The 19,045-nt window shown below is 42.3% G+C and overlaps 1 protein-coding gene across 1 annotated transcript in view; it reads left to right on the top strand.

Annotated features, from left to right (window-relative positions):
* The window catches only part of LOC116982984 (hydrocephalus-inducing protein homolog), a 204,439-nt gene that overhangs the window by 31,745 nt on the left and 153,649 nt on the right, over positions 1–19,045 (top strand). The window contains exons 12-18 of the mRNA XM_033036517.1: positions 100–264; positions 2,429–2,599; positions 6,328–6,536; positions 8,351–8,482; positions 10,693–10,876; positions 13,422–13,563; positions 18,882–19,044. Coding sequence (XP_032892408.1) covers positions 100–264; positions 2,429–2,599; positions 6,328–6,536; positions 8,351–8,482; positions 10,693–10,876; positions 13,422–13,563; positions 18,882–19,044 — 1,166 coding nt within the window. The remainder of the gene's footprint in view (positions 1–99; positions 265–2,428; positions 2,600–6,327; positions 6,537–8,350; positions 8,483–10,692; positions 10,877–13,421; positions 13,564–18,881; position 19,045) is intronic.

Raw genomic sequence — 19,045 nt, 5'->3', positions numbered from 1 at the left:
ACTATCAATGAAAGTTTCTTGTGGATACGAGTAAAGAATGAAGATAGGGAAATTAATTTGTGCAAAGATCGATGTGTAACATTTATGTGTCTATTGCAGGAGAGAAAACAGAATCCACTTTCAATATTGGTGTTGGAGAACTAGAAGTCACTCCCGTATCTAAGGCCATTGGCAGATACCTCGGACTTGACTTGTCCCCGGAGGCATGTGCTGCCCGGAACCGCAAAGGCATTGCCTTTATTGTACATGGAACTCCTTCTTCAGGTATTGATTCAGCCTCTGGTACAGGAACTGTGAATAGAAAAAGGGGAATATGAATTAGGGTAAACCTTGTCAGTAACCTAGATCTGAAGACATTAAATGATTGGGCCATACAAGAAAACCAATATTAAATGTACACAACACTATAATACAGAGCTGAACAATAAGTTCTGTGACCACCCACTGCGTTTGATGTTCATTTCGGAGGCCACTAGACATGTGGCAGTGATACCAGTGGCTGCACAGCCACTGTTTGAAGCTATTAGAAACATAGAAGCATAGAAAATAGGTGCAGGAGTAGACCATTCGGCCCTTTGAGCCTGCACCCCCATTCAATATGATCATGGCTGATCATCCAACTTAGTATCCCATCCCTGCCTTCTCTCCATACCCCCTGATCCCTTTAGCCACAAGGGCCACATCTAACTCCCTCTTAAATATAGCCAATGAACTGGCCTCAAATACCTTCTGTGGCAGAGAATTTCACAGATTCACCACTCTCTGTAAAAAATGATTTTCTCATCTCGGTCCTAAATGACTTTCCTCTTATCCTTAAACTGTGACCCCTAGTTCTGGACTTCCCCAACATCAGGAATAATCTTCCTGCATCTGGCCTGTCCAACCCTTAAGAATGTTGTAAGTTTCTATAAGATCCCCCCTCAATCTTTTAAATTCTAGCGTGTACAAGCCGAGTCTATCCAGTCTTTCTTCATATGAAAGTCCTGCCATCCCAGGAATCAGTCTGGTGAACCTTCTCTGTACTCCCTCTATGGCAAGAATGTCTTTCCTCAGATTAGGAGACCAAAACTGTACGCAATACTCCAGGTGTGGTCTCACCAAGACCCTGTACAACTGCAGTAGAACCTCCCTGCTCTTATACTCAAATCCTTTTGCTATGAATCCTGTTGCTGTAACATTTGGAGCACACGCTGTGAAGGACAAGAACAGGCCTTATATGCTTTGTAAGCAGGTGAATATTTTAACTGAAGGACCTAAGCCTTCTTCAGAGTGAGTTAACAAATCCAATCAGTGAATTACTGTAGGTGTGCTTACCATCAGAACAAACTATGGAATCCTTTTGGATGTAATTGATCCTTTTATTGGGCTGTGGGGCCATTATAATTTTCCCAGACGACCCTCTCCCATGGTACATTGTTTCATCATCTGTCAGAAGGAGTTGGTGCTTACTGCCATAGCTTAGCTGCCTATCAAAGCCAAAGTTGCTCCTAATGGTTACTGCTGGAAAATAATTTGTCCATAAAGTTTGCATTTCTCCCATATCTTGGCCAGGATCACACAGTCACATCCACAGTGAACACTGTGAATCATATGTCAGACACATAAGAAACCCAGCCACTCACACAACGCTGGCCCTTTGCACAGCAGTGTTGATTTATTGAATTAATTGAAAGATACAGCATGGAAACAGGCCCTTCAGCCAACTAAGACCACGCCTACCATCGATCAGCAGTTCACACTAGCTCACTTTTGCATCCACTCCCTTCAGACTAGGGGCAATGTACAGAAGCCAATTAACTTACCAGCCCACGTGTCTTTTGGATGTGGGAGGAAACCGGAGCACATGGAGGAAACCCATACAGTCACAGAGGGTCGAGCAAATAACTCAGGATTGAATCTGACTCTGGCCCCTGAGGCCACAGCTCTATCACCAGTGCAAATGTTTTCAAGCGTTTTTTAGCCTTTATACTGCAATCAAATATTCCAATCCTTATGCTCTGCAAAAGAGATGCTGCAGCTCAATGTGTCTGGATAATGGTTCTTTCCTAGGTGTTATTAAGAGGGAAGATCTTTTGAGAATCTTCTTGCTTTTCCTTTGATTGGTTTTCCTGGAAAATTCTGAAGTTTGCACATTATCATCAATAACCACACAGGAGGTAACAATGTCCATCCATGTTTAAGTGGCTGAACTTTGTTTCCTTAATCTAATTAAACATGTTAAGACCAATGTGTTTGATTCTGTTTTTATCAGACAACTGAAAATTGATGGAAGATGTGTGCTGAGCATTTGCCATCCCAACTGCCTCAGTGCTTTCCCCACATAGCCCTTAAGAATTGGATATTGACATTTTAAAGATACATATTCTATAGATACTAATTTTTTTTACTTTTCTGATGTTGCAACATGCTTTTTCATATTTTGTTACAGGAAAAACAAACGCTGCCATCTTCCTTGCAAACCACTATCAAGCTGCCTATTTAACCATAGATTCCATTATAAATGAAGCTCTTACAAGTGGCACCTCACCTGTGTGTTTGCGGGCTCAGGAGATGCATGCCAAGGCTACTCTCGACCAAATCCAGAAAGAGAATGAGGATGGTAATATTTATGATTGTTTCGACACCTTTATTTTGCTCACCATCTGCGCATCCATTAGCAATATCCCATCTCCCCATGTGACTAAACAAGCCGGTTCTAGTTTGGCATGTTTTCTGAGACTTAAGCACATCCACCCATGATCTCATCTACTGAGGTAGTGGTTAGAGTTGTGCAGTATTCAACAGCTTGATTGTTGCTAGGAAGAAGCTGTCCTTGAACCTGGAGGTAATTTGGCTTCACTAGGCCCATATCCTTCAATGTCTTGCCTTTTAAGTGCTTGTCTAAATGGTGCAAAGACTTGCCACAGGACGCCCATCTTCTGACTTACAGTTATAGGCATGTGGTTAGTCTGACTGTTTTTCGTCAGTGCTGTACACCAGTATAATGATTTGGGATCTATGCTATGGAAATACCATTAAATGTAAAGTGGAAATGGTTACCAACCCTCTTGTGGGAGATGTTCATTACTTGGCACCTTCGGCATTGTCTGTAGTGCTTAGTTTCTCATTTCTGAGGGATGACCTTTGGAGATTTATAAAATCACTAGACTAAGTGGGGGACCAGCATCACACGGGAGGGCTGGTCCCCCAACGCAATATTCCACCTCTCCACCAATTCCAATATTAGTGGCCAGTGGGGGTGGTGGTGGGGAGGGGGGGGGGCTTTCTGGAGCGCTAGTATGGATGTTGTGGGCTGAAGGGACTGGTTTCCAGAGGGCTAGTATGGATGTTGTGGGTCAAATGGATTCTTGGGCTGGCGGCTCAGTCATTCAAGCCTGTTGCGCTGGCAGCTCGCTCACTCACGGCTGGTGGGCTGGCAGTTGACTCACAACTATTCCTTGAAATTCCATTTCAAGCAGGGTGCAAGGCCACCAAATGCAAGTGCAGTTTCATACCATTTCAAGCAGGGTGTAAGGCCACTAAAGACAGCGAGTCGTGACCTCTCCCTCCTCCATCTTGCAAAGACTGAGCCACGCCCACACTTCTGGGTTTTATAGTCCCTCCCCCCCTCCCACCAGAAGAGGCTTGGCCTTCATGGCATGATTGACAGGAGAGAGAATCTTCTACAGAATCTTCTACAGAACTGACGGTGGGCTCTTCAACTTTAACAGGTTGAAGGCCAAGAGCAAAGTCAGTAACACCGCCATCATGGAGCTTCAGTACGCGGGTGACCGCGCCGTTGCAACACACTCTGCAGAAGACCTCCAGGGCATCCTGTTTGCCTTTGCCAAGGCATACAGAGCCATGTGCCTAGCCTTAAACATCAAGAAGACCCAGGTCCTACATCAATCTCCACCCAACCAGCTGTCTACCCAGCCCACTATCTTGGCAGCATTCTTTCCTCAAAAGCTGATATCGACCCTGAGGTCAACCATCGCCTGAGTTGTGCCAGCGGAGCCTACGCCAGACTCAGGAAAAGAGTCTTTGAAGACCGAGACCTAAAGGCCCAAACAAAACTGCTGGTCTACAGAGCCGTTGTCCTCCCCACCCTGTGTATGGAGCCGAGTCATGGACCACCTACAGCAGGCACCTGAGAGCCCTGGAACAATACCATCAAAGATCCTAACAAAAGATTCTGAGCATCAGCGTTTTGGAGGAAGCCAACATGGCCAGCATCACCACCACAATAATGCAGCACCAACTTTAATGGACTGGCCTAGTCATCCGCACGCCCAACACACATCTCCCTAAACAGATCCTGTATTCTCAACTGAAGGAAGGTCGGCCAGCCCCCAGCAGGCCAAAGAAACGCTTCAAGGACAACATCAAGAACAGTTTGAAGAAATTCCACATCACATCGAGCAACTGGGAGCAAATTGCACTGGACAGGCGCTCCTGGAGGAAATCCGTGCAGGAAGGAGCTGCAGGTCATGAAAAGGAGCTACGCCATGTCGCAGAGACAAAGTGAGAGCACCGTAAGGAGAGAGAGATGGGGGCCCGATGACTACCAACCACCGCCAGTCTCCACTGCCCACGTAGCACCAAGATGTGTGGATCGCAGATCGGCCTCTACAGACATCTGCAGACCCACAAGTAGACGACCCTATAGAGAGGAGAGGACAGTCATACTCGTTTAGAGTGACCGCTGATGACACCTCATTCCACATAAAATCCTGGCATCACATCACTCCAGTCCTCAAACAACTTCACTGGCTTCCCATCTCCCACCGGATCACCTACAAAATCCTGGTCCTCACCTACAAAGCCCTCCACCATCTGGCCCCCCCATATATCACTGACCTCCTCTTCCCCTACCAACCCTCACGGTCCCTCAGATCCACATCAGCCGGTCTCCTCTCCATCCACAAGTCCAACCTCCGCAGTTTTGGGGACAGAGCCTTCTCCAGGGCAGCTCCCAGGCTCTGGAACTCCCTCCCCCAACTGATCCGCAATTCCGTGTCCCTCACCATCTTCCAGTCCCGCCTCAAGACCCATCTCTTCACCTCTGCCTATCCTTAGCCCCACGTCCCCCTCCCTTTTCATCTGTGCATTAATTGCCTCATATTGTGTTTTGAATTGAATTCTGTCTTTACTTTGTGTACTAGTCATGTCTCTACTATTTATTTCATTCCCCTTACATGTTTTTCCTCTACCTGCTAAATGTTTGTAAGGTGTCCTTGAGACTCTTGAAAGGTGCCCATAAATAAAATGTATTATTATTATTATTATTGATCCTATTTTATTCTTTCTTCAATCCCAAATCAGATCCAAAAGGTATAAATTCTCTGTTTTTCACATTTATCTTCTTGCCTCTCTAAATACTTCACGTTTAATTCAAGGGACTGCTTTGGTGATGAATTTGCAGTGTTTGGTGAATCTGTGGAATTCTTTGCCACAGAAGGCTGTGGAGGCCGTTAATTTATATTTATAAAGCAGAGAGACAGAGATAGATTTTTGATTGGTATGGGTGTCAGGGGTTATAGGGAGAAGGCAGGAGAATGGGGTTAGGGGGGAGAGATAGATCAGCCATGATTGAATGGCGGAGTAGACTTGACGGGTCAAATGGCCTCATTCTGCTGCTATCACTTATGACCTTTGAAACCATCTGAAATACATTCAATATAGAATCCTTACTGCCAGCACAATAAAGAAAGTTTCATCTTATTGAAATCAAACCAACAATGCAAGTGGACTTGGTTCTCCCAGCTGCATGCTGAAAACAATGCAATGAAAAACAAGTGTGTTAATGTCTAAAAATATTACCAGATCTAAATAAACGATTGTATAAAAAAAAAAGAATCCACAGCCTTATCATAAATAACATTAAGCGCACAGAACTCCATTGGTTCAGAATTTAGGGAGTATTATGTGGCAAAGGCAACCCTCCCCCAATTGCACAGGGGTGGCTGAGTGCCTTTTGTGACGCCAATCATTTAAACACCGAAGTATTAGATTAAAAAATAAAGTAAATTAAAGTTTATTAAGGGAAATACTTTGTAAAATTGAACAAAACTTGCTATTGCACTATATATAGGCACAAAAGGCACTCAGCCACCCCTGTGCAGTTGGGGGAGGGTTGCCTTTGCCACATAATACTCCCTAAATTGCACTATATATAATATAGTGCAATAGCAATTATATATATGTGTGTTTATATTTTTATTTAGATGTGTATATATATGATGAGAATTTTAGTTATATGTATAGATTGATAGATATCCAGGGAGATGAACTAAGAATCTTTCTGCTCCTCATTCATTGCTTTAAAAAAATATATTATCATTCCAGCAGCACAACTAGAAGGAACCATGCAACATTCATTTCAAGTGCCTGGAGGCCTAAACGTTGATGGACCAAGCAAGCCACCTGAAATCAGCCCAATCTCCGAATCCAAAATTATTCATGCTTCGGTCATTGCCCAACCAAAGGGCAGCCAAGTTATATCAAGGACAAGTCACATTATCCAGAAACCGCATGTTGACATGCTGGCATCACAGGTAGCGTACAACAACTCAATGTTAGATATCGATGATTTCTTCCTCCCCACAGATGCTGCTTCACCTGCTGAGTCCACAGCAGTTTGTACTTCTGTTGTCTAGTGTTTGTTTTAAATCTTTAACCTCTTTTCGGATAACCAGAGGGGAGATCTTTCAAAATTAATTACTTTTTTCTCTGTTTACTAACCTAAAAGCGGACATCGTATACTCTAAAATTACATCACCCAAACAACCTACTCAAGTCAAGTCGAGTTTATTGTCGTATGCACAAGTACTGGAGGTACGAGTACAATGAAAATTTTGCATGCAGCAGCATCACAAGCACATAGACTTAGACAGCACACAAAACATTCATTATACATAAATTACACATTAATTCTGCAAGTCACTAAAAAGCAAAAGACTAAAAAACGAAGACATTAATACAAAACACAATTAGAAAATGTCAACCAGGTGGAAGACGGGTCCCGACCCAAAAACATAAACTGGCATCTTCACTTCCATATTTCAACTAGAAAACACCCATGGTCATGCAGGAGGTGGCGTTTCGGGTCTGGAGCCGTCTTCAGACTGAAAACGGTTCCTGAACCGAAACATCACCTATCCATTTTCTCCAGGCAGTCTGCCTGACTCCCTGAGTTACTTCAGCATTTTGCGTCTATCTTTGGTATAAACTAGCATCTGCAGTTCTTTTTTTATTATTAGTGGTCTATAATGTTCTGTTGCTGAGGTGGAATTAGTGTTGCGCAGATTGGTTGAAGAACCTGATAGTTGTATGAAAGTGACTGTTCCTGAGCCTGGGTAAGTGTGACTTTAGGCTTCTGCACCTCCTTCCTGATGGTAGCAGTGAAACGAGGACATGGTCCAGATGATAGATGCTGTATCATTGGCATTGTATGAGCTTTGCAAAATGTGGCGTTGGAGTTTCAGCTTTCCTGACCATTTAATCTGATCATTGCTGGAAGTCACCTCATTAGATCTGAAACACAGCACAGAGTGCTGTTTTTTCAAGTCTGTACACCAGAGTGAATGGAGCCCTGGATTCAGGAATTTACAATGTGCTGGCTGTAGAGGAATTAACCTAAGGGTGGAATTGGAGTCCGGCACAGAATGTTGTCAGTACAGGAATGAGTACACAGGTGGGAATAGAGCTCCATATACAAGGGTTCATGAAATGCAATGTGTACAGAAATTGGTACATGGGCAAGAATAGAGCCCTGGATTCAGCTATGCTGGGCTTGCTGGGAAGAAGGTGGGTAGATGTAAATTCTGTATATCTGGGATAGCAGGAAGCCCTCTTGGGTTGAGGGTAAATGACATTGGAAGCAGGTGGAGTGAGATGACGTACTGTTTGTGTGGTTCTGCTCCTATTTTCTTCAGTGTTACTAGCGGGGTAGAATGGAGGCACATTCTTGTTTGTAATGCCATGGCCACCCTATTGCTACTTCAGATTCAAGTAGATTGAGTATTTCTTTCTAATTTCTGTCATGAGAAAGTCCAGAATTTTGCTGACCATTTATCTTTGCTCCAAATCACAAATAGATCATGTCCTATGTAGACTGTCTAAGCTCAAGCAAGTGTTCACACAAAACCAAGTTATCACAGGCAACTGGCAACAGTGACACTTTTAGGGTGAATTGGGAGAAATATTTGTGAGCTGGAACATTAGCTTGGTATTTAATCCACTAACTCTGTTTCATGCTTAAGGTAAGATTTTGTGACGTAATGTTAGCATTCGTGGATGTCAACACTGGCATTTGCAAAGAAATGTATTTTGATCAATTGCACATGATCTATTTTTCTGCCTTCTCCAGGTTTCCACAGTCGTTCAAGTGGTACAACAACAACCTGTGAGTATCTCCACAAGCCAAATGGGAGAGACAAATCCAGCAGGTTTTCAATTGCCAGATGAAATGTTGGTGGAGATTCTAACAGAGCGGCTGCAGGTACTGAATGATGATAATGCATTCAACATAGCAATGCATAAAGCAGTCACAATGTTATTGTTTACTTTTTTCCCTTTTTCTCTGTGGGGTATATGGAAAGCTTTGAATGATGACCAAGTGGTATTGCAACAGCTCAGCAAACTCCTGTCCTGATCCAAGTTTTTACTCACTCAGTTCTTCTGGAGAAGTCTCCAGTTGATGACATGATTGATCTTCCTTCTTCCGCATTCTAAGCATCAGTTTTTTTAAATGGCAATCATAACCTTTCTCCATGTTGAAATCAGCCAACCCAACATAGGCTGCTGATGGAGGTTCAGACGTTGTGCCTTCTACAGCAGACATCACTGTTCACTGAGTCAGAAATAGATCCTGGACAGGAATTTGTTGCTCTTGCCTTCCAGTACCCATACTGCCAGGTTTATAAGATTGATTGCAAATGATCTCATTAGCTTGTTTTCAATTGTGTAGAGAAAAAACAAGGCCTCTGCTCTTCCTGGCCTCAGGAGGATATGCTCAGGACCCTTATCACCAATCCTCACCGAGAAACCAAAGTCCAGGTTTGGTTAATGAAAACTCTTGGCTGAGTGTAGAGGAGATTTTTACAAATTGATTCGGGAATAATATTTAAAAGCAATTTTATGTACTAATATTAAAAACAGAAGCAGTAAGAGCATCATTTAAAGTTGTTCATTAGATTAGGTTTGACACAAACCAAGGACACTCTGCCCCTATACATAACACATTGATAAATCAGGCTTCATTTCATTTATTTTTTATGTAATATAATGTAATTTTTTATGTAATATAATCATCAGGGAGAAGGAGAAGAGGTGAGATTAAATAAGTTATTCTTCTTCTCACTCCTTTTCGAGCTTGTAAAGAAAAAGTGTTGGACATTTAAATTTTGCTTTATGCTTTTCATTGCTTTGCAAATATTGCCTGGAATGTCCAATTGTTTGACTATTTCGATTTTGTTGTTGTTATTTATTCCTATTTATGTCTTTACTTGTTCGGAACAAATAAACAAATCAAATCAAATCCCTTATTTTGTTGTGATTTCTATGGCCTAACGATGGGCTATCTATGTGGTGAGTTAAAGTCGATTAAACTTCCCATATAATTTACCTCAATATTCAATTTTAATTACGGGTAGATTAATTCTTCCATGCTTATTATTCTTTATATTTTATATATTTGGAAAATTGATTTACATATTTTCCCTCCACTTCTCTCCCATTATTGCTGCAGAACACCTTTATGATCAATCCCTCTATATTTTTCATCACCGTCCTTCTTTAATCTCTTACCTTTTCTATTATCACTAATTAGCAAGGCTATCCAGTTAGCTCATTTGTTCCCTATCTTTTCTAGATGTGTTGCAATCTCCAATAATTAACTGGCATGCCTGTTCTTTACTGTGTTCCACTAATTTCTACCGCACTGCAAAATATTATCCATCTTATCTGCGTTATCTACTTTGTTGCAGCAATTTCCTTACCTGCCTCTGTTCACTTTCATATTCACTTCCCTTTATTGAATTTCAATCTTTTTTGCCATGTTTTATTGGTATATTTTCACAGACTTTTTCAGTCACCTCTACTTCTCTTTGTCTGACTCTACTCGCATCATTTTTTAAAATCTTTATACATGCAATTTCTGGCAGATCACTCTTGCTTCTTACCTGTTTAAAGTTCTAATGATGGCCCTGTTTATCTAACCATTAAATTTAAACCAAACTTTTAGCAAGTGGTTTGATTTTTAGCAGATTTCATCTGTGCTATAAGTACCCAGTACAAATATAATGTCTATTAATCATACATTAGATCAATTTCTTTTTTTTAATTTGAAGATTATGAATTAATTGAATTTCCCTTTGCCCAATGATTGGCTTTGATGTAGTTTTGAGGCTTACTAGTAAAGACTTGCACAGTTGCATAAACCCGTGTCTTTATGAACCACAATATTTCAGATTATTATTTCTGGCGGGCAAGATGAAGCCCTCAGAGAGGATAAATTAAGTACTAAAGTGAATTACAATGTTACCTGAAATAGAAATAGAATGTACTGGAAAATCCCAGCGCCCAGGCACTACTTCCGACTCTACAGATTGTTTTCAGCATTTTTTGTTTTTATTTCAGATTTCTAGCACTTGCCATATTTCCTTTTATATCATGAATTAACCTGTTCTTTTTCACCATTTTCTATTGTAGCTGATCGATTGTTGCCGAGGGGTTGTATTTGATGGACTGGAGAATCCGTACAATAGCAATGAAGCCATTACACTCCTAACTGTCTTAAAAGCAATTAACAATAGACGTCATATCTATTTTGTCAACCTCAGTCAGGAATATGCAGTAATGAAAGCCATAGAGAAAGCCAAGCATGAAGAGATAGGTGTGTGACTCCTGTACCAAAATTCTTACTGTCTCATAGAATATTTTAAATGAACGGAATTATTTTTTATTGATGTTTTAAATATATCAAAGCACTGGAAAAAGGAACACTTTAGCCCGGGCTCCAAAATTGTACAATTTGGCAGAAATATCAAGGCTGTAAAGCATAATAAATTTTTCTCGAAAAGTACCTTGCCAAAACATTAATAGTTATCTTGATAGATTCCAAGTGCGTGTTTCTAAATCCTTTTTCATATTCACCTCATGTCTTTTCTTCACTTCATTTCCAAAGACGTGCTGGTTGGTAGATAAATTGGTCTGCTGTAAATTCTCCCTAATGAATATGAAGTAGAACCAGGTGGGGGGGGATTTGCTAAGAATTTTTGGAGAATAATAAACATTTAAGTTAAGGGTTAGTGTAAATGTGTGATGGTTGGCTTGGACTTGGTGGGTTAAAAGTCCCGTTTTCATGTTCCGTCTCTCTATGACTCAGTGGGTTGAGGAATAGTTAATGGTTAATAGAGTTTAATGAGGCATTGCATTTTGGGAAGTCAGACCAGGGCAGGACTTTCACAGTAAATGGTAGAGCACTGGGAAGTGTTGTAGAGCAGAAGGACCCAGGAGTACCTGAAAGATTGACCGAGTGTTAAGAAGGCTTTGATACAATTGCCTTCATCAGCCAGGGTATATTGCAGTTTTACAAGATTAGCATTTGGATTTGAGTGCATTTGAAGTATTGTGGTCAGTTTTGATCACCCTGCAATAGGAAGGATGTCATTAGGCTGGAAAAAATGCAGAGATGAATTACGAGGATGTTGCCAGGACACAAGGGCCTGAGCTATAGAGGAAGGTTGGACAAGCTGGGACTTTATTCTTTGGAGTACAGGAGACTAAGCAGAGATCTTTAGTGTGTCATACAGCATGGAAACAGGCCCTTCAGCCCAGGTTGCCCACACTGACCAACATGCCCCATCTACTCTAGTCCCATGTGTCTGCATTTGGCCCATATCCTTCTAAACCTACCCAATTCATGTACCTGTCCAAATGTATTTTAAATGTTGTGATAGTACTTTGTAGAGGTGTATAAAATCATGAGGGGAATAAAGAGGGTGAATGCAACTCTTACCTAGGTTAGAGAAATCAAGAACCAGATGACATTGGTTTAGGTGAAAGGGAAACCTAAGCAGCAACTTTTTCACTTAGAGGATGGTGGGTATATGGAATGAACGGCCAGAGACAATAATTCAGGCAGGTACTATAACAGCATTTAAAAGACACTTAGACGAGTACATGGATAGGAAAAGTTTGGCCGGCCAAATGTGGGCAAAAGGGACCAGTGTAGATGGAGCATCTTGGTTGGCATGGATGAGTTGGGGTGAGGAACCTACTTCCGTGCTATGTAGTTCCATGACTCTATGACATTGACAGAGCTAAAGAGTCTTGCGTCATCTGTACTTGCATGCTGCTTGATATCCTCGGTATTTCCACCACCCCATGGCTATCTGAGAACTCGCCCTAGGGTTTCATTAGGCTCAGGCAGGCATCATTAAGAAGCTACGTAAAAACTTACCCAAGGTTCCAACCAATTGTGGGCAATAATCCTTTCCCTGAAGTATTTCAGAGATTGTGGCTCAAGGAATATCCAGCAACGTGCAGCAAAGCCACAGCAATTGCAAGCTCATCATGAAATTGCTGATGCTAACCGTACAGGCTTCATGCTAGTACATGATTCTGTGCTGCTGTTTTCAAATCAAAGCTCAAAGCACAAAGGCTTCCTCCAGACTCTCTTGACATGATTATTTACTGTAAATATAAAATTATTTATTACTAGCTAGAGAGCAGGCATCATATGGGACTGTACTGAATAAGGTAGTACCCTTTTAGTCTTGTAAAGTCCCCCTTTATCTCCAATACAAAATATACAACAGTGATTGTTGAAGAGGAAATGTTACAACTGGGGCTGAGCTATTCGTGATCTCTCCTGATACTTATAAATTTATAAGTTCATGTTATAGGAGCAGAATTAGGCCATTTGGTCTACTCCGCCATTCAATCATGGCGGATCTACCTTTCCCTCTCAGCCCCTTTCTCCTGTCTTCTCCCCATAACCCCTTACACCTGTATTAATCAAGAATCTTTCAATCCCTGTCATAAAAATATTAATTGACAGCCTCTTATGGCAATGAATTCCATAGATCCACCACCATCTGGCCAAAGAAATTCCTCCTCATTTCCTTTCTAAAGGTACATCCTTTTACTCTGAGGCTATGGCCTCTGATCCTAGACTCTCCCACTCCTCTTTGTAAATCCACAACTACCTGCAGAAGAGCCTTCTGAAGTTGAATGTAAAATCTTATTATTGCGAGCTGATGCTCTGCATTAGCCAGCTTTGCTGAATCTGTAGTTTCCCTGTCAGTGCCTCTTGATAAACATTGTTGCATAGAAAGAAACATTCTTTCTTTCTGTACAAAAGATGCAGTTGATCTACCTGGATACAGAATTCGCATCTTAAATCACACCTTATCTGTTTCTCTATCAAATAACAGAAACATTGGCAAAGGAGAAAGCAGAGAAGGAGAAGGCTTACCTGAAAGAGCTGGATGAAGAGGAATATGAGGCCTTGACAGAGCAAGAGAAGGATGAGTTTGACCTTAAACGTATCAGTTTATTCCGGGAACGCAGAGAGAGGTAAGTAGACAAGGCAACCTCACATCTGCAGAACTATCAGAATCCACAGATGTATTTACTATTCATAGAAAGGAAGAAAGCAGCGCATACAGCCCCGTGAATCTGCAGTGCCATTCAGTGCAATCATAACTGAGCTGCTCATTTATTCAGTTGATACTCTTTGATTGCTATCTATCCTTCATAACCAAAATTGTCTTTCAGCCTCAATTTTAGGATTTTTAATCGGCCTAGACCCAACGTCTTCTCAAGGGAGAAATGTTCTTTATTCACAGTGGCACAGCGGGCAGAGCCACTGCCTCACAGCTCTGGTGACCGTGCTTTGATTCTGACCTCCAGTGCTATCTGTGCAGTGTTTGCATGTTTCCTTTGACCGTGTGGGTTTCCTCCAGGTGCTTCGGTTTCCATCGACATCCCAAGATGTGCAGATTGATGGGTTAATTGGCTGCTGTAAATTGCCCCTGATGTGCAGTGAGTGGTAGAATCTGGGGGGGGATTGATTGGAATAAGAGGAAAATAAAACGGGTTGAAAGCCTTCTTCACCACCCTGCAATGCTACTTTTAAGGAACTATGAACTTATATAGTACTCCATGATTTTTATGGTCTACAATGCTCCCCAGGGCCCTACTGTTCATATGAAGGTCCTACATATTCAACACTTCACAAAATTCAACACTTCACACTTATCTGAATTAAACTCAATTAGCCATTCCTCGGCCCATTTGCCCAGCTGATCAAGATCATGCTGTAATTCTTGCTAACTATCTTCATTTTCTATATCAGCTATTTTAATGTCATTTGAAAACTTATTAATCATGCCTTGTACAATCTTATCCAAATCGTTGATATAGATAATTGTATAAACCTCTAGAAGATCACCCTCAACCTTCTTTGCTCCATGGAAAACAGTCCCAGCCTTTCAAATCTCTCCTTATTATTCAGGTACAACAATTGTAGTAACATTAATGGAATTAATGCAGGCAAGTGGGACTAGTGCAGAAAGGCCTGATGTTCAGCATAGACATGGTGGGTCGAAGAGCCTCTGTGACTGTATGACAATCTGACCTGTCAAATTGAGTGGCCCACAAATCAATGTGTACATGTCCATAGTTCCCTGAAAGTGGCGTCACAGGTACCTGTAGATAGGGTTTCGGCTTGTGGGTCTTCATCAGTGAGGGAATTAATTTGTTACGCTTGTACAAGACATCAGTGCAGCCACACTTGGAATACTGCGTTCAGTTTTGGTCACCTTGCTGCAGGAAAGATGCTATTAAGCTGGAAAGGGTGCAGAGAAGATTTACAAAGACGTTGTCACGACTCTAGGGCTTGAGCTGTTGGGAGAGATTGTTCAAGCTGGAACTTTATTCCGTGGAGCACAGAATGCTGAGGGGTGATCATATGGAGGTGTAAAATCATGAGGGGAATACATATGCTGAATGCACTGTCTTTTTCCGAGAATAGTAGAATCAAGAACTAGAGAGCACAGGTTTAAGGTGAGAGGGGAAAGATTTAAGAACCCGAGGGTATCTTTTTCAAACAGGGATGGTGGGTATTTGAAACGAGCTACCAGAGGAAATAGTTGAGGCAGGTACAATATCAACATTTAGTTTAATTGAGTTTAGTTTATTATTGTCATATTTACCGTGGTACAGTGAAAAGCATTTTTGTTGCGTGCTACCCAGTCAGCAAATAGACTATACATGATTACAATAAAGCCGCCCACAGTATGCAGATTCGGAATAAAGGGAATAACGTTTAGTGCAAGTCTAGTAAAATCTGATTAAAGATAAGCTGAAGGTCTCCAATGTGGGAGATGGTAAGTCAGAATAGGTCTAGCTGGTGATAGAATGGTTCAGCCTGATATCAGTTGGGAAGAAACTGTCCCTGAATCTGGAGGTATGTGTTTTCAAACTTCTGGACCTCTTGCCTGATGGGAGAGGGGAGAAGAGGGAGTGAGCAGGGTGAGACTCATCCCTTATTATGCTGAGGCAACGTGGAGTGTAGATGAAGTCAATGGAAGGGAGGTTGGTTTGTGTGATGGTCTGAGCTACATCCACAACTCTCTGCAAATTCTTATGGAATTGGACAGGGCTGTTCTCAAACCATGCTGTGATGCATCCCAAGAGAATGCGCGTTTGTAGAAGTAGCAGAGAATTGTTGCGAACATGCTGAACTTCTTAAACCTTCTAAGGCAGTACACTGAACCCTTATTATAATGGACCATGGGGGGGTGGTGTCCGTTGTTGCTGATTATCCGCTGTGACCGAGCAAGGTATTTTTTATGTATCAGTAGTAGAAACAAACAACTGCAGTTGCTGGTTAATACACAGAAGGACACAAAGTGCTAGAATAACTCGGCTGGTCAGGCAGCAACTCTGGAGGACATGGATAGGTGATGTTTTGGGTCGAGAACGTTTTTCGGACTCGGTTGGGAAATGGAATCCAGTTAAGTTGACGGTCCCGGCTCAATGGTGGCTGAGGGAGAGGCGAGGCGCGATCATGTCCCACGACTATCGGAATGCAGGTAAGGGTCAGCAGTTGTGCTGACTGGCAAGGCCTGGAAGTGGCTGAGGGCAGCCCTGTGAGCCAGTGGTGGGGGCTGCAGGTTCGGTTGGGGAGTCTGTGCGAGCCGGGGGAGTCGTGGGAGCAGTCATGCTATAAGTGGCCAGTGAGGCGACGTGAGCTGGGGGATTTGCAGGCAGCCAGCTCGGCGAGCGGCAGGGGAGGTGGCGCTGGCGGCCGGCACTGCAAGCGGCAGGGGAGGCAGTTTGAGCCGGGTGGCGTGGGCAGCCATTGGTGGATCATTCCACTATAACCGAAATCCGTTCTAATGAGGTGTGTTAAAATGAAGGTTTACTGTAGATACATTGGAATTTTTTATTAGCCATTGCTTTGATGTGGCTGGTCCAAGAGAAATTTGTGGTGATATTTACTCCAAAGAACTTGGGTGGCACAGTGGCAGTAGAGTTGCTGCCTTACAGCAACTCGAGACCCGGGTTCGATCCTGACTACGGGTGCTGGTCTGAATGAAGTTTGTACATTCTCCCCGTGACTGCATGAGTTTTCTCCGAGATCTTCGGTTTCCTCCCACACCGCAAAGACATACAGATTTGTAGGTTTGTATACTTGGTCTAAATGTAAATTGTCCCTAGTGTGTGTAGGCTTGTGTTAATGTGTGTGGATTGCTGGTCGGTGTGGACTTGGTGGGCTGAAGGGCGAGATTCCGTGCTGTATCTCTAAAACTAAAACTAAAAAACTTGAAGCTTTCAACCATCTCGACTTCGGTGCCATCACGGTATACTGGGGTATGCGCACCCTTTCGCTTCCTGAGACCGATCACAATCTCCTTGGTCTTGCTGACATTGAGGGAAAGGTTGTTGTCCACAGTGGTGTCGTCTGTGAATTTGTAAATTGAGTTGGATTGGTATTTGGCTGCACATTTATACGAGTAAAGAAGGGGCCTGAGAATACAAGAAGGGGGCTGATAATGCCATTTAAAAGACGTTTGGACAGGTAGATTAGGTAAGGTTTAGAGGGAAATGCAGGCAAATAGGACTAGCTTAGATGGGGCATCTTGGTTGACATAGATGAGTTTGGATGAAGGGCCTGTTCCCAGGGTAGAGGAGCATGAAATTAGACAGTCAAGGTTTAAGGTGAAAGGAGAATGCTTTAAAGGGGAGCTGAGAGGAGAGTTTATTACAGAATGGAATGAATTACCAAAGAAGGTGTCAGTGTTGGGTACAATTACAATCCTTGAAAGACATTTGGACATATATTTAGATAGGAGAGAGTGCAGAGATGCGTTACACAAATGCTACCAGGACTTGAGGGGCTGAACTCTTGAGAGAGTTTGGGCAGGTTAGGATTTTATTCCTTGGAGAACAGGAGGCTGAGGGGGTGATCTTATTTGGAGGTGTACAAAATCAAGAGGGAAATAGATAGTGTGAATTCAAAGAGTCTTTATTCCCAGCGCAGCAGAATCAAAAACCAAAGGACATAGTTTTAAGTGAAGGGGCGAGACTTAATGGGACAATTTTTTCACTCAGATGGCAGGGAGTATATGGAACAAGCTGCTGAAGAGCTAGTTGAGGTAGGTATTATAACACAATTTAAAAGATACTTAAACAGGTACATGGGTACTAAAGGTTTAGAGCAGTGGTTCTTAACCTTTTTGGCACCAGTACGCGCATACGCGAACAAAATACTGTATGTGGTAAGTACTTTTGTTGGGTTCCTAAACATGGGCTCAACAAATTGATATGTTATTTGTGTCCCCTTCATGTCCCCCGGCAAAGCTGCAAACGACCCCATAGGTGGTCACGACCCCCAGGTTAAGAACCACTGGTTTAGAAGGATATGGGTCAAATGGGGCTATGTTAGATGGGGCATCTTGGTTCCCTGGATATTGGGCCAAAGGGCCTGTTTCCATGCTGTATGACTATGACTCAATGAAATGTTTGAAAGGAATTGGGCCAACACAGGTAAATGGGATTTGCTGAGATAGGCATCTAGCTCAGCATGGACAAATTTGACTGAGGGGCTTGTTTCAATGCTGTATAACTCTATGGCTCTGAAAACTGTTTCTGTTTACCATCTTTACCACCTCCTTTGGCAGGTCATTCCAGATACCAACTACATCTAGTGTGAAGCATTTACCTCTAAAATCCCTTTAAACCTCTTTCTTTTCACAAAACTCTGTCCTTTAGTTTTTGACATCTCCACCATGGGAAACAGATTCTGGCTATCTACCCTACCTATGCTTCTCATGAAGTGAATGTTGAAAGGAGTTTCTGGGTAAGTTTATATTTGGGGTAATTTAGAGCAAGGCATGTAACATGACAGAAAGCTTTTTCCGTTCATAGACTATCTGTATTGCTCTGCCTCAGAAAATTGTTGAGCTTAGATGATCTAATTTAACGCTCTTCTACCCTGGAACAACGTCTTTGATAGTCATACAGCACAGAAACAGGCCCTTTGGCTGACCTCATCCATGTTAACCAAAATCGCAGTGTAATTGAACACTCAAAAAGATCAAAAGTGTCATATGGTTCTTTGCTCTTCCTTTGTTCATTGGAAATTGTAGAGCAAAGAGAGTAGAAGTGTAATTCCACCAAATTCTTGTAACTGACATGGGAACTCAGTTCACCGGCCACATGGTAAGTTATTTAAAATTTGAGGAAGCCTCCATGTTTTTGGCACGAGTCAGGTCACTAAACTTCTTTCTGGCTCATGTGTTATCTCCTGCACCTGTAGTGTGCTGCAGAGATTCTATTGGTGAAGAGTAGCTAGTCCTGCATGACAACAATGTTTTTGTGTCTAGAGTTCTGAATGAGATTCATGAACGACAGCTACGGGAGCAGAAAATGAGGGAAGAAATGGAAAGGCTGCGGGAGGAAGAAGAACTGAAGAAAAAGTCCAGAAAAGGAAGAAAAGATACGATTGTTAAGGACGAAACAAAGAAATTGCAAATGACTGCAAAGATGG

This window comes from Amblyraja radiata, chromosome 17 (genome assembly GCF_010909765.2).
Source record: "Amblyraja radiata isolate CabotCenter1 chromosome 17, sAmbRad1.1.pri, whole genome shotgun sequence".
NCBI classification, from domain to species: Eukaryota; Metazoa; Chordata; class Chondrichthyes; order Rajiformes; family Rajidae; genus Amblyraja; species Amblyraja radiata.
Note: the sequence above shows the minus strand (reverse complement) of the source record. Positions and strands in the feature narration are given on the sequence as shown.